This window comes from Dermacentor albipictus, chromosome 2, assembly GCF_038994185.2.
Source record: "Dermacentor albipictus isolate Rhodes 1998 colony chromosome 2, USDA_Dalb.pri_finalv2, whole genome shotgun sequence".
In the NCBI taxonomy this organism is placed as follows: Eukaryota; Metazoa; Arthropoda; class Arachnida; order Ixodida; family Ixodidae; genus Dermacentor; species Dermacentor albipictus.
The window spans coordinates 185,626,761-185,640,784 of NC_091822.1; the positions used below are offsets into that span (position 1 = coordinate 185,626,761).

General features: G+C 48.3%; 1 protein-coding gene across 1 annotated transcript; it reads right to left on the reverse strand.

Annotated features, from left to right (window-relative positions):
- Positions 1 to 642: 642 nt before the first annotated feature.
- LOC135919333 (uncharacterized) lies at positions 643 to 12,717 on the reverse strand. Its single transcript, XM_065453085.2, has 6 exons — positions 12,498 to 12,717; positions 11,753 to 11,870; positions 9,879 to 9,978; positions 6,054 to 6,354; positions 4,713 to 4,849; positions 643 to 1,141 (listed from the first exon to the last, which is right to left on the reverse strand). Exons 2-6 carry the CDS (start codon positions 11,842 to 11,844, stop codon positions 809 to 811), a joined length of 963 nt encoding a protein of 320 aa, XP_065309157.1. The 5' UTR covers positions 11,845 to 11,870; positions 12,498 to 12,717; the 3' UTR covers positions 643 to 808.
- Positions 12,718 to 14,024: the final 1,307 nt, after the last annotated feature.

Consider the following 14,024-nt stretch of genomic DNA (forward strand, 5'->3'; position numbering starts at 1 on the left):
TGATGTGGCCGTCACGTGGTGGACGATCCCCTTACTGAGGGGAAGTATATCTATCGTTGCTGCTATCCCTTTGTCTTTTTCAACGAGAACTTACTTACGAGAACGTGAGGGTCCTGAATGCCCATTTTCAAATCATGTAATAATTTATCAAAGCCTTGGACAGAGTGAGCTGACTGCAATGCAAATATTCCGAAGCGCTTTGTCTAGAAGCAGTAACTTTAGCAAGAGCTGTACAATCCCTCTCCTTTCTTACACACACTCTCCCCATCGCTCTAACTAGCATGGTGACTCACTCACTCACTCACTCACTCACTCACTCACTCACTCACTCACTCACTCACTCACTCACTCACTCACTCACTCACTCACTCACTCACTCACTCACTCACTCACTCACTCACTCACTCACTCACTCACTCACTCACTCACTCACTCACTCACTCACTCACTCACTCACTCACTCACTCACTCACTCACTCACTCACTCACTCACTCACTCACGCACGCACGCACGCACGCAGGGACTTACTCGCTCTTCCACACCCTCTAAACTCGCTCGCTGATTCATGCACTCAGACGTCACACACATGCACCCCGCACAAACGCACACAATAACAGAATCTCGACGAAACCTGCCGCGCGTTCCGTGATCAACTTCCCGGACACCAGCATTCTTTCCTTTTTATTTCGTACCGAGAGTCTCGGCCAAGGCGAGCTCTCTTCCCTGAGAACGTCCTGGCGCGCTCCCACTCGAAGCGGCCATAGCCGACCGAGGGGAGTCTCCTACCACCCAGTCCGAAGCGTCAGATCAGCGCACCATCCGCGTGTACATCTCCTTGAGCGTGGCCGTGTCCAGCTGCAGCACGAAGCGGATGTTGGGCTTGGTGCCCTTCAGGCCGGGCCGCTTGTCCACGATGAGCGCACCGCGTGTGCTGGTGCCGTGCAGTTCGAGCCAGGCCGGGTACGTCTCGGTTCTGAGCACCACGGCAGGGTTCACCACGGTCGCCATGGCGAGCAGGTCGCACGAGTAGAAGCCCGGCAGCCTGAGCAAGTCGCGCATGCGCAGCATGATGCCCTCGGAGATGTCGCGCACCATGCGGCTCTTGTGCGTGTCCATGCTAACCCAGTCGGTGTACCAGTCCTGCGTAAACACGGTCGGCGTGTTAGACGTCACGCGCTTATCTAACAAACCTTCGAATGAATGAATGAATGAATGAATGAATGAATGAATCTTTATTATTTCGAAGAGAATGGCTCTCGACTTAACTGGGGATGGGATATAGGCTAGGGAATGGGAAAAGACGGGTGGCACTGGGGAACCGTAAGGCGCAAGAACACCAGCGTCCTGGGTTTATCAGGATGATTGCTAATGGCATCCCTGTTTAATCGGGGAGGCAACAGATAGTCACTTAACCTGCGTGAGCTAATTATGTGCTACTATATCAACAGTAATCTAGCATTCTGTTTATATATCCATTATCTTGTTACTCACACGAATGCTGGAAAAGCACCAGCGCTATTTTCGTTGCTCCTCGCAGTGATGCAGCTAGACCTCGTAGAGGTCGACACAACATATTTTAATGCACGTTAGTGAATCTGGCCTGCTAATGCACACCTTCAATAAAAAAAAAATCAAAGCAAATTCGCGAGGGCCAAGGTCTGTGGGCTGGCAGCACACCTGAAGCTACGAAGCCCAGGCCAATGACGATGCTCTCAATCGGAGCGGCTTTGGAGAAGAGAAATACTTACAGAGGCGTTATTGCATGGCCTAGCGACATGCCCTGAAACACGTATCGTGGCTTTGGAAAGTTTGGCAAACATTGGGCACTTCTGCATGAATTAAACGTGACCGAAAGGACAATTAAACATCTACTCGCACACACGCAACAAACAATCGCGCGGATCTCGATTGATCGCTGGGGTTTAAGAGATCTGTGAAAGAAAGGTGAAAGGCAGGGAGTTTAGCCAAAACACCAATTTCGGTTTGCCACCCTCCACTGGTAGACGGCGGAAGTAGAAAGAGAAAAAGAAAGCAGAGGTACAGAAAAGAATGAAAAGAATAGAGCACTAGCTGACACGATCGCTTCCGATCACGATAACCTACCGCACTCACAGCACAGCATCACGAGCAGTAGAACACGTTGTGGGGCTAGTTGGTTCGTAGCTTTCAAGAGATGAAGCGTCAACAGTGACAACACACTAAGAAGGAACAAAGACAGGACAAGGCGTTTCGTGTCCCGGAAGGCGCCTTGTCCTGTCTTTGTTCCTTCTTAGTGTGCTGTCACTGCTGGCGCTTCATTTTTGAAATGACGATCGCAGCACGGTGATTTAACAACCCAAAGCAACACATGAACTCTGTTGCTGAAGACTTGGGATTATTCTTGACCGCGTGGTTATCTTTATCGCAATACAAAATCTCGGTATACAAGCGTTCTTGCAGTCCGGTTCCATCGAAATGCTGGTGGTGTCAGCTGATACGGCTGCAAATTCCCTAGGCTCATCACTTCTTCCAACCTTCTGTCACACTCGACTGGGTTGTTTTTTTCTTGGCACCGACTCTTCGTGTCTTCAGTACGCCGCCCTATACGTTACAGTAATACTGCGCTAGTTGTCATCGTTCAGCATGCAGCGCGCACACCGCACGCACGTTCCGAAGCGTAAATTGGATGGTCTCAACTTACGTGCCTCCTGCGCTGAGAATCTGGCTTCTCCTCACAATGACTGTTGACGTGAAAAAGCCAACTTTCGAGCAATGTGCTACTCGCGGTGCTTGCTTGCTTACTTGCTTGCCTGATAATTTATTTATTTATTTATTTATTTATTTATTTATTTATTTATTTATTTATTTATTTATTTATTTATTTATTTATTTATTTATTTTCTAAGCCACTATCTTTGTCTCAGTGAGCAGTGGAGTAGTAGTTCGCAACGTTCGCTATTTGATACATCAGTGCCGAACAATGCTTGCTACACAAATGGCTCACGGAAGTAAGGCAAATCGTCGACCATCAGAGAGTATAGTAAAGCTATTAATGAAACCCCTACAGGTTTCTGAGGAAGAAAGTTTCGCAGGTGAATGACAATTGGCGGCGCATCATTCCTTTTAAACGATCGGCAGCGTTCATGCGTTCAGCAATCTGTCTTGTGATGTGTTTTAATGCAATTAGCTTTTTTAGGGTACCTCACGGACATTACGGGGTCGGCCGGCCGGCCGGTATTTCTAACCGTGATGAAGAAACCGGGTTCGAAACCGGTTGTCGAGCCAACTTAGGTCACAGCTACGTGTCACTGTTTATGTGCCGTGCTTCGATGAAATTCTTTCACCCCTACATGGATTGCTGGGTAGGTTAAATAAGCTATGTGCCCCTCTTCGTCGAACCACTTTAACTTGGAAGTTGGCTCGGTAGGTGTATGACATTGTCACGTCTCAACACGGTCAAGGGCATTAATCGGACGCGTGCCATGAGGCAACTCCACCTATTCAGCAGTACGTATCCAGATGTCAACGCAGCCTTGAGGCCGACTGTTGATAGGTCAACAAAAGGCCCCTCTACCTGGACCTAACTATAATTGATGAAAAAAGGCCAACTCGAATGCTGCCGTGAGAACGGCTTCGACTTCGGATTCGCAGGTTGCTAAATATGCGAGAGCGAAGGGGCAACATAGGAGGCCGACTTCGACGGAACGGTGCAACATCATGGGCGGGATGTTGCGACCGATTCGACGATTGTGATTGGCCAACGATATAGTCATCAGACTCCCTGGTCTAGTCGACTGGGGAAGACGATGGTACTAAATGTGGAGACCTTTAATGCAGTGAGGGTGGTGCTGTCGTGTCTTGATGTGAACTCAGGTGTTTAATATGCTCCTACGTGGAGTGGGCTTCCGTATCTGGAGCCAGTGTAAATAATGTAAAACAAACCCTTTTTCCTTCATTCTTACTACCGGACGTACTCGTCAATGGGCTAGGTGGATTCCTGGCCCAAACGCCTCCTCGAGCCGCAATACATCGCGTATGTGCCGAGATTAAACGACAAAAAGAATCAATTAAATTACTGCGGTACTGGGAGGAGTTCAGTCCGCGTCATATAAATGCAGACACTCTTGTACGGATCTTGTATGGATATTCACACACGCGCCACGAGAGGGCTTCTCCGAGGTGGCACTAGACGGCGCAGTGTGTCGAGAAGAAAGTGCTATAGAATAGCCCGGCTAAATAGACGCCTCATGCATGACACGTTTCGGCAGTTGCAACAATACGGTGGGTCGATACATTGCTTCAGTGCTAATCGCATAACGTGGGCACTCATTGTGAGATGAGCTGTGCCGGATTGTTTAAGTCGTGATGATTATTGCGAAGAACAGTATAAACCTACTGGCGCATACCCACTATCCGGACATAGATACCGGAAAATGCGTGACGTACCCGATATATATATATATACACACACACTGGCGTAGCTAGGTCGTCTGGTACCCGGGGCCCGTAGGTCTTCTGTCACCCTCACCCCCCCCCCCCGGGTGTAGCCAGCGGAAAGACGGGTGTCTTCAGACGTATATGACACCCCCCCCCCGCTGGCCCCTTGCACCCGGGGCCCACGGCACCCCGGCCCCCCCTCTTGTTACGCCACTGTATATATATATATATATATATATATATATATGGGGAGGGGCAGTTTGAAGAGCGAGAGAGATCAGAGAAGAAAGTGTACCCAGTCGAGAGTGTGCCTGATGCAGGTTTCGTAGGGGACGAGCCGAACCTTCTCGCTTGCTTCGCTCAGCACCACCCTGGTGGCTTCAGGGTCGCACACGAAGTTGAACTCGCCGGACGCAGTCACATTTCCGATGCCTGCAAGTATTTGTGCGTAATTAATTTGATGGCTTTGAAAACGAAGCCTATGCCTCGACAAAACGCTCTTCCATGTGGTAATAGGTAATAGTGCTGTAGTTTATTTGGTCATTAGGAATGGCCACCGGCATAACTGTGACCTGTCGGCGGGCACGTGAAACCTGAAGTGTTCCGAGGTCATTAGCAAGATAAAGGAACCAAACAGAAAGGATGGAGAGAATAGGCAGAAAAAATTGCAATAAGTGTGCAGAATAACGAAGAAAATAAGAAGATAGACTCTTCCGTTTCTCTTGCACGCATCTGCAGATCTCTTGCACGTAGATGGAAGGATTCTGTGAATAATCAACGTGTCCCGCAAGAAAGTGTGACGCATGAGCTCTTCCAAAGTCCTAGCAAAGTTGTGCAAAAAAAGCTGAAAGAAAAAAGACCGTTAGTGGTGTATCCAAACTTAAGAGTGACGGGTGGGCCGGTTCCCTTTTCCTTCCCGAGATACATTAGCCCTACACGCCCCTGCCTTTCTTCACTTGTACCATCTTGGTCTAGCCGTTCGCAATGACGTAAGGCAACCCTCTTCCAGTCTATTCACCATATTGTTTCTATGGAGGCTCCCCCCGTATTGCTACCTTGCATCCGCCCCCGGGCACCGACCACATAAGAACTCTTTAGAAAGCTCAAAGGAGGAAAGTGCAAATGACATTTCGGCTTTTTGCGCAGGAACATTTCTCACAACGAGGCTCCCCCTCCCCTTTCTTTTTGTCGCGATCATCCCCGACCAGACGGGCGTTTCTCAAAGTCTAGAGTTCCCGAATCATGCTTGACAGTGCATGCCATTGTACAGTGCGAGCAGCACTCTCCCCAGCACCGGTCATCCCAGCACCACAGCAGCCGTCAACAACGACCCCCCCCCCTTTTGTTTCCCCCTACCTTTCCGTCTGTGAAGTGTCTCCCCACCTCCCGTGCTCCCCCTTCCTTTCTTTACAAAAGACGCTTTAAAAGCGGCACACCGCCACCCCCCGAAGAACAACCCCCTGAAGAAGGAGCCGAGTGGGCTCCGAAACATCGGGCTAATAAAATTCAGTTATTTGGTTGGAGTCAGTCTCCAGTCCTAATAAATTTCCCAACCAGACAGGCAATTCTGTCGAAATGTTTAGCTTCAAGTGCACGAAGCACACGAGGACGGTCAGCGGGAGGGTGGCGCGCTCACCGTCGCAGGTGCCGCCCATGACGACGATCTGCTTGAGGTTCGCGAAGAAGTCGGGGTCCAGTCGGCTGGCCACGGCCAGGTTTGTGAGCGGGCCGAGTGCCACGAGCGTGGCGGCGCCGACGTGCTTGTGCGCCAGCGACACGAGCGCCTGCGACGCGTGCTCGCTGCGACGTTCGAAGGCGCCGTCGGCGGGCAGCGGGTACCGTTCGGCAGCACCGCCCAGGCCGTCCCGGCCGTGGATGCTGACCGCATTAATGGGGCTCGTCACCAGGGGCCGCCGGCAGCCCTGGTACACCGGCACCTGCATGCGTGCGAGAGCTGGGACATTGCCGATGGTCTCGGATTTCGCTTGTTTTGTGATAACCACACTACGATTTCTTTGGGACTGCTTCGGAGCTCTGGTGTTCACCACGTCAAGCTTTTGGCCGCGCCTTTTATTATTTTTTATTATTTTTTCTTCTGTGGTGCCATTACACTAGAAATGAAGCCATATCTACTAAACCAACTTTCCGTACTTGTGAAATGCAGCGAGAGTTATCAAATACTGCGGAGTTTCAACTCTACCCGTTAAGACAGTGACTTGGCGCGCAATGATAACTCGTGAAGGAGGCTTGGATCTTCATCTCCCATTCATCATTAATAATAATAATAATAATAATAATAATAATAATAATAATAATAATAATAATAATAATAATAATAATAATAATAATAATAATAATAATCTTTTTATGCCTACTGCCCCAGGACGAAGACCTGTTCCTAAGATGGCCAGTTACCCCTGTCTTGTGCTAGCTGATTCCGCCTTGCGTCTGCAAGTTTCCTAATTTCATCACCCACCTAGTTGCCTGCCATCCTCGACTGCACCTAATTGGGTACCCATTGTGTAACTGTCTCTAATGGTCCACCGGTTATCTACCCTACGCATTACATGCATTGCCCAGCTCCATTTATTTCTCTTAATGTCAACTAGAAGATCGCCTGTCCCCGTTTTTTCTATGATCCACACAGCTCTCTTTCGGTCTCCCAACGGTACGCCTAACATTTTTCGCTCCATCGCTCTTTGCAAAGGTCTTAAATTGTTCTCAAGCCCCTTTGTTAACATTCAAGTTTTCGCCCCATATGTTAGCACCGGTAGAATGCAATGATCGTACACGTTTCTTTTCAGCGACAGTGGTAAGCTCCCAGTCAGGATTTGGTAATGCTTGCCGTATGCACTCCAACTCATTTGTATTCTTCTGTAAGTTTCTTCCTCACGATCAGGGTTTCTTGTGAGAGATTGATTTAGATAAACATACTCCTGTACAGACTCTAGAGGCTGACTGATGATCCTGAGTTTTTGTCCCCTCGCCAGGTCATTGAACATTTATTTATTTACTTATTTATTTGTTTGTTTGTTTGTTTGTTTGTTCCTCACAGACCCAGAGGAGCATTGGGTATGGGGGCATATCAATAGAAATACAATAAAAAAATAATAAACCAGAGTAACGGTGCAACAGATGCGGCACAAGGCAAAACACAAATGGAATACAAAGCTTATTAAATGAATGTCGTAGAAGTGACGTTTAACACGAAGTTAAAAATGCAAAACAAATGTGAAAATGGCAAAAAGTGATAACCAAGTACAAGTGAAACATTAGTACAAAATAAAACACCATTTAGAGCAACTGAAGGAGTAGTGTAACAGAAAACAACATTTAGAACAATACAAAAGCGATAAATGTACGCGGAGGTGATGTTTGAACTCTCCATGGTCATAAAAAGAGATTAAGTTGTCAGGATTCTAGAGCCTAATTGCTTTAGGTAATGCCGATGAATTGAATTATTGAGTTTTTTCACATATGCGGTTAAAGCAGAGATGACTTTGTAAGTGCCGTGATGATCGCGGAGGTGATTTCAGAGGCAAAATTGCGGCGAAGGAGTGAACATATTAATGAAATAAACACAATAGTGAAATATTATGACGATTTTCAAGTATCTGTATATCATTAAGGTTCTTAAGCTTGGAGACACTGGCGAGTGGACTATAATTGTTAGAAATGAACCGAGCAGCTCTGTTTTGAGTGGACTAAAGCATTTCAATGAGATATTTTTGATGGGAAGACCAAATGTTTGTCTTCTGCACATTATTCTTCAACCTCACTCTTACACTTTCTCGGTTAAGCTTGCCCTCGATCATGTGTTGTAATTCGTCCCTAGTGTTTCTGAAAAGCACAATGTCATCTGCAAACCAAAGGCTGCTGAGATATTCGCCGTTGATCCTCACTCCTAAGCCTTCCCATTCTAATAGCTTGAATACTTCTTTAAGCCTGCAGTGAATAGCATGGGAGAGATTGTGTCTCCTTGCTTGACCCCTCTCTTGATAGATAACTTTCTACTTTTCTTGTTTAGTACCAAGTTAGCAGTAAAATCTTTGTAGACATTTTCCAAGATATTCATGTATGCCTCCTGTACTCTTTGATTGCGCAATGCCTCTATGACTGCTGCTATCTCTATTGAACCAAATGTCTTTTCATTATTTATGAAATACATATAGAGAGGTTTATTGTACTCCTCAGATTTCTCAATTACTTGATTGGTGACATGGATGTGATCCATCGTAGTATACCCCTTCCTGAAGACAGCCTGTTCTCTTGGTTGACTGAAGTTAAGTGTTGCTCTGCTTCGATTGGAAATTGGTGAATATTTTACACAATACTGAATATAATACTGATATCCCATTATATACTGCTAAATAAAGCGGCAGCGCATAGCACAGGCCAAACGGAAGGAACCTAAGAAGAACTGCCCGTTATACTGCTCAGGCGTGCTACACGCACTTTATTTGAACAACTTGCAACAACCTGATCGACAGTGTTAAACTTAACATATGTGACATTACAAGCAACGCACCAGCAAAGAGGGTATTTCTTTGTCGTAGCGCTCTCGTCAGGAGCTGTTAGAAAGGCATGAGGACTGCTTTATGAAGATGCTTGAAGTGAGTGTGAACTGCCTGAAATCAGACAGGTTTTACGATTACATTTTAAATTGCGGTAGCGTACTGCATCTTAAGCGTTATAAACAACCAAGAAACACTACTATAAACACAGCAAGAGCAGAACGCCAGGAGCAAAGCAAGTAAAACGCAACCTTCACTTGTTTCTTTGTCTATTGCCTCTTTCTACCCCTCTCCACTGTCCCCACTTTCTGTGAGATAAAGCTGATCATCCTAGTGCCGTGTGTTCCTCAAACTTAGTCCTGTTCTCGCGCCATTTTGCAATAGTACATTCTAACGGGCGCCAAGCGTTGCCAAGGAACCGGTAAAAAATTCAGTTTCCATAGTCTGCATGCGCTGTGTTTATTTTGCCAAATAGGCTCGTTTCGTCGCTAAATATTATGCGGAAGCAAAAGCGACGAAGATGTAGCATCATGTTGCAATTCTGAAGCTTAGTCATTAAAAAATGTAAAGGAACGCTCATGGGAATTAGGGTTTCACCACGTAATAGCCAATTAGCAATTTCTTACTGTGGAGCGCGCGCAGAGCATAAGGACATAGTATAGAGCAGAGTGGAGCTGAGATTGGATGTAGAGGGCTGATCGTGACGAGGCCGTCCCTACAAGAACTACCACGAACAAAACAATGCCTTGAAAGGTCCGGCAACCATGTAGGGTCTATTTCCCAAAAGTCAACGCGCGGATGGGCACCGAGGGAAAGAAGGGATGGCGTTAGAGAAGGTTGCCGCTTGCCGAGGCTAGCTGCCTGGCGTCTTGCTCTTTTTTTAAGTCCCACTTTTATCCCTCTCTGCTAAAAATACCCCTCTCTGCGTCGTATTCTTGTTGACCTACCTCGAGCCTGCCGCAGTGGTTGAGTATCCGCAGGACGTTGGTGTAGACGTTGGACATTTGCACATTGCCGGACACGCAGGTGATGGCCAAGATTTTGCACCTTCAAAATGGGCAATGGACGGATGGAGTAATGAGAAGGGAGAAACTCACTCATTGCTCATTGACCTGTACAGCCTGCAGCGAAGCACGTCCTGAGCCGATAGATTACGCTCATAGACCTCTGCAGAGCCTCTGCGAGTTTACTACTGTTTACTGCAAGGACTGATTTACGTGTCAAGGAGACACCAGTCGCTCAATATAGAAATAACAAAGTCAAGAAAATGACGAATCAGTGGGGGAGCGAGAAAGGGAGGGAGGGACATATCGTATGTATGTATCTAAGAAAACATCCTGGGCGTTTTACGTGCCAAAACCAAGATCTAGTTGTGAGACACGGTGTAGTGGAGTACTTCGGATTAATTTTCACCACCAAGGATTCTTTGACGTGCTACCAATTCATGGTACACGGGCGTTTCTGCATTTCGCCCCTTTCGAAATGTGGCCTCCGCGACCGGGATTCGATCCCGCGCCCTCGGGCTTAGCAGCACAACGCCGAAACCACTATATGTAGGTAGTACACGGACTTGTCTAATCTTCGCGCTCGTGGCCTCAGACGTTCTTGTGGCGTTATTTATAACGCTATATATTTCGAAATGCTCAAACGATCGAAGTTGTCTGGCCACGTGCTTAATGGCATCAAATAGTTGCGCTTATAATTACATATCTTTGTTGAAAGTGATCAATTTGCGTAGCAGTGCACAAGGCCGCTTGAAGCCAGACGCAGTTTAGCCGGGCGTAGTTTAGGCCAAATCCATGCACTAGAAATAATTCCCACGCTTGCTGAACCGCCACACTTGCAGCTCCTGCATAGGGCTTGTGTATATCGCCCCCTGCGGGAGCCAGAGTTGGGCATAGGTCCGCCATCTTGCAATCCACTTTTCTGCAGTGAAGCAACTTCTCGTTCGCGCAGGGACTACGTTCAAGGCCGTTCTCTCGTCAATTTTATTTATTGCTACTTTTTAGAGCGCAGCCCTTAGGAGCCCGGTCCTGCGTTGACCGTCGGCGTAATCGAGTGAACGAGCGCAGCGAAAGATGAAAGAACGAACGTAGAGCGAGAGATGAAAGACGCGACCCGCGAACGGCGGAGACCAATGAGAGCGGCCCATTCAGTGACGTGCGCGCGGGAAACTGGTGTCATGCGGACCCGCCCGACCGCTCGATGCGTACTAGTATCTGGTCTCAGCCGGACCGATCGTTTCGTAATATCGTCTGCTCGCGTCTGCTCTTGCTCGCGCTTGTTTGGTTTGCTTTGGTTTGGTCTCGTTCACGTTTGTTTCGATTGCCATGGTTTGCCCCGCGCCAGCCAATATATCGAGAAATTGAAACACGTATAGAGCTGCGCGCAGAAAAATAATGTATCCGCGCAAAAGCTACCGCGTGTGTCAGACACAACAAAACGCGCCGCGCTGATGACGATGGCGCTGGAATTGACGAGGCCAAAAGGAGGAACGGCGTCTCTGTAGGTCGGCTTCCCTGCAGCAATTCGGAGTTCCACGTGACTGGGTTTGGCGAACGGCAACGCAGCGGCACGTGGAAAAGAGAAGCCCAACTCTGGCTCCCGGCGGGAGCCGTACACGGTATCTCTAGTCCCACAGGCACTACGGAGCCCTCTGTGGGATAAAAACAAGTGAAGGCCTCTGTCTGAGGCACATTACCTCTGTTCATCCGATTTTCATCCCACTGTGTGTGTACATCTGTCGGCCCCCGTCTTGATTTTAGAGTTACCTCTCACAACTTGTGTGGGAAATCTTATATGGTCGGGACCGCGTACTCACGGGCTGGCGAGGGCCAACAAGATGGCGAGCGCATCGTCGACGCCAGCGTCGGTGTCGATGAGCAGGAGCTGCTGGTCGCCGCTGTCGGGCATGGCGGGGTCGGCGCGGCCCGTGGCCTCTGCGCATATACAGCTTGCAGCGTCGTTTACATATTCCGGGTGTCTACACAAGCAGTTCACGAAAAGTAACCTGCCCAGTCCTTAACGTTATGCGGCAAAGGAACGAACTTGGCAGGTGTTCAGCAGTGGTCTAACATGAAATGTCGCTGTAGCCAACATTTCGACAGTTGTCACTAACATTTCCTCTCTATATATCACACTTTGGCATCATCCTGTAGTGCCTTAACATGAAAAAAAAAGAAGGCATTTCCCACCATTATTTTTACTGGTTTTTCTTATTATTAGGTTACGTGGCCAAAATTTCGTGCCTTCCTGTCTGCGTTCTTGGTTTCTTTCGCGTGCTTTTGTTCTTTTGTAAAAACTGTACCGTAGGACGTTTACCGCTTTTACAACGGGTTCTCGCTGTTGGCTTATAGCTGGTGGTTCACCTTGTTTTTTCTTGCGTACCAACTCTTTCAATGTCCTGTCCGTAAATATGTGGGCTGTATATACCAAGGCTGTGTATACCACGATGATTGTCGCGAGCCATCTCGCTTTGCGCAGTTGTAGCCGCAGGGCAGCAAAGGAATAGCATCGGTCCGTTCGACAGATTTCGGCACTTGCGGCGTGCCCTCCGCAGCGCTCACCTTCTATTATAGTTCAGGCGTCGTGCACGCCGTCCTTGACACCGTTTATTGAGGCCACGGTCGTCTTGCGTGCCGGCTACGAGGTGCGTCCTGTGACGCGAATCGACGCGGTCCTCTCCATGACGGCGCTGGTCGCGGAGCGAAGCTCGATGCGACCGCAGCGCAAGAACGAGTCGCGGCTCGGGAAATCGCTTGGAACTTGTTGTTGTTGCCGCTGAACATCAATCGTGGCACGCACCCACATGCGGGCACTGGCCCAAGTGTGGAAGAAGTGAGCGCGAAACAAAAAAATATTTAGGAAAGCACAACAAAGGAAAAAATTATATTAGATTAAATTTTCGAAAAGGAAGAACAAGGCGTAATTTAGCAGTCAGACCATGATTACACAAAGTAAGAAAGAGTGACTTAAAAAAGAGGCAGAAGCTTCTGGTGACGATGCCTGCTTCTCGGAGGAGGCGTTCCCGCGCGAGCTCTCGAGGTTTTGGCTAAGTGTCGGGCGGATTTAGTCCAGTTTTGTAGATACCAAGGAGGGTTTTAAGATAAATTTATATCGTCTGATGCGGAGATAGTGCCACAAATGTTGAAAAATTCTCCAGGGGACGGCACGGGGCGATCTCCGCCCTGGTCGGCCTCGCTACCACCTGATCAAACGCCTCTTGAAGCTTTCTTTCGTAGTGGGGTGAGCAGCATTCCTGCGGCGCTGGTGCCTGTGCATGGAGGAGCCATCCGGCTCAACAACCCGAAGGCAGTGCAGGTGGAACTTCACGCGGCAACGCATCACTACTTGCACATCACTAATGTACGACAGTTTGGTAGAGGTGGGATTGTTTGCCGTTCGCCAGACCAGGCGTGTGTGTACGACTTACTTAAGTGCCCATCATTTGGATCGATGGAAGTGAGTCCCTTCGTTCCCCTTTATCTTGCCTGCACTAAAAGAATATTTCGGGGTGTAGACTCCTCTTTAAGTCCGGCAGAGACCCCAGAAAAGCTCTCCGCGGCTGGGGTAATTGCTGTTTACCGGTGCAACAGAATGGTACAGTGGACAATACACGTGTCCCTACTGAGTCAGTAATTGCCACGTTTGCAGGTACATCTTGCGCTACTGAGATAAAAGTCTGGCCTGTAATATTCAGAGTGAGCACGCATGCCTCGCGTCCATTACAATGTCGCAATTGTTGACGCTATGGTCATAGCATGGGTGGTTGCAAATCCAGCCTTCGTTGTTGCGTCTGCGGCGGGAGCCATTCCGCTAATGATTGCTCGGCCGAGTCGGACTCTTGCTGCCTCTGCCGTAGAGCCCACAAAGCTGATTGCTCAAACTGCCCTGCTAGAGCTCAAGAAGACCAAATACTGGAAGTTGTGGACAAAAGGCGCTGCTCACGCCAAAAGGCCATTGCGGCGGTAAAGGAAAGAGCCCGGTTATGCGAGTGTGACAGCACGACACCACGCTGTCGTTGATGGAAGCCTGTCAGATGTAATTGCACAAGCTATTGAAAAGTCTATGGCTACAATTATGGAGCGAAGCGT

What these genes read in the sequence shown, in the direction of transcription:
- LOC135919333 (XM_065453085.2), bottom strand. Translation starts at nt 11,844, where the DNA reads ATGCCCGACAGCGGCGACCAGCAGCTCCTGCTCATCGACACCGACGCT. An exon ending in ACCACTGCGGCAGGCTCGAG is followed by an intron (nt 6,355 to 9,878) that starts GTAGGTCAACAA and finishes GCACGCATGCAG; the next exon opens with GTGCCGGTGTACCAGGGCTG. An exon ending in TCAGGCACACTCTCGACTGG is followed by an intron (nt 1,142 to 4,712) that starts GTACACTTTCTT and finishes GTGTTTACGCAG; the next exon opens with GACTGGTACACCGACTGGGT.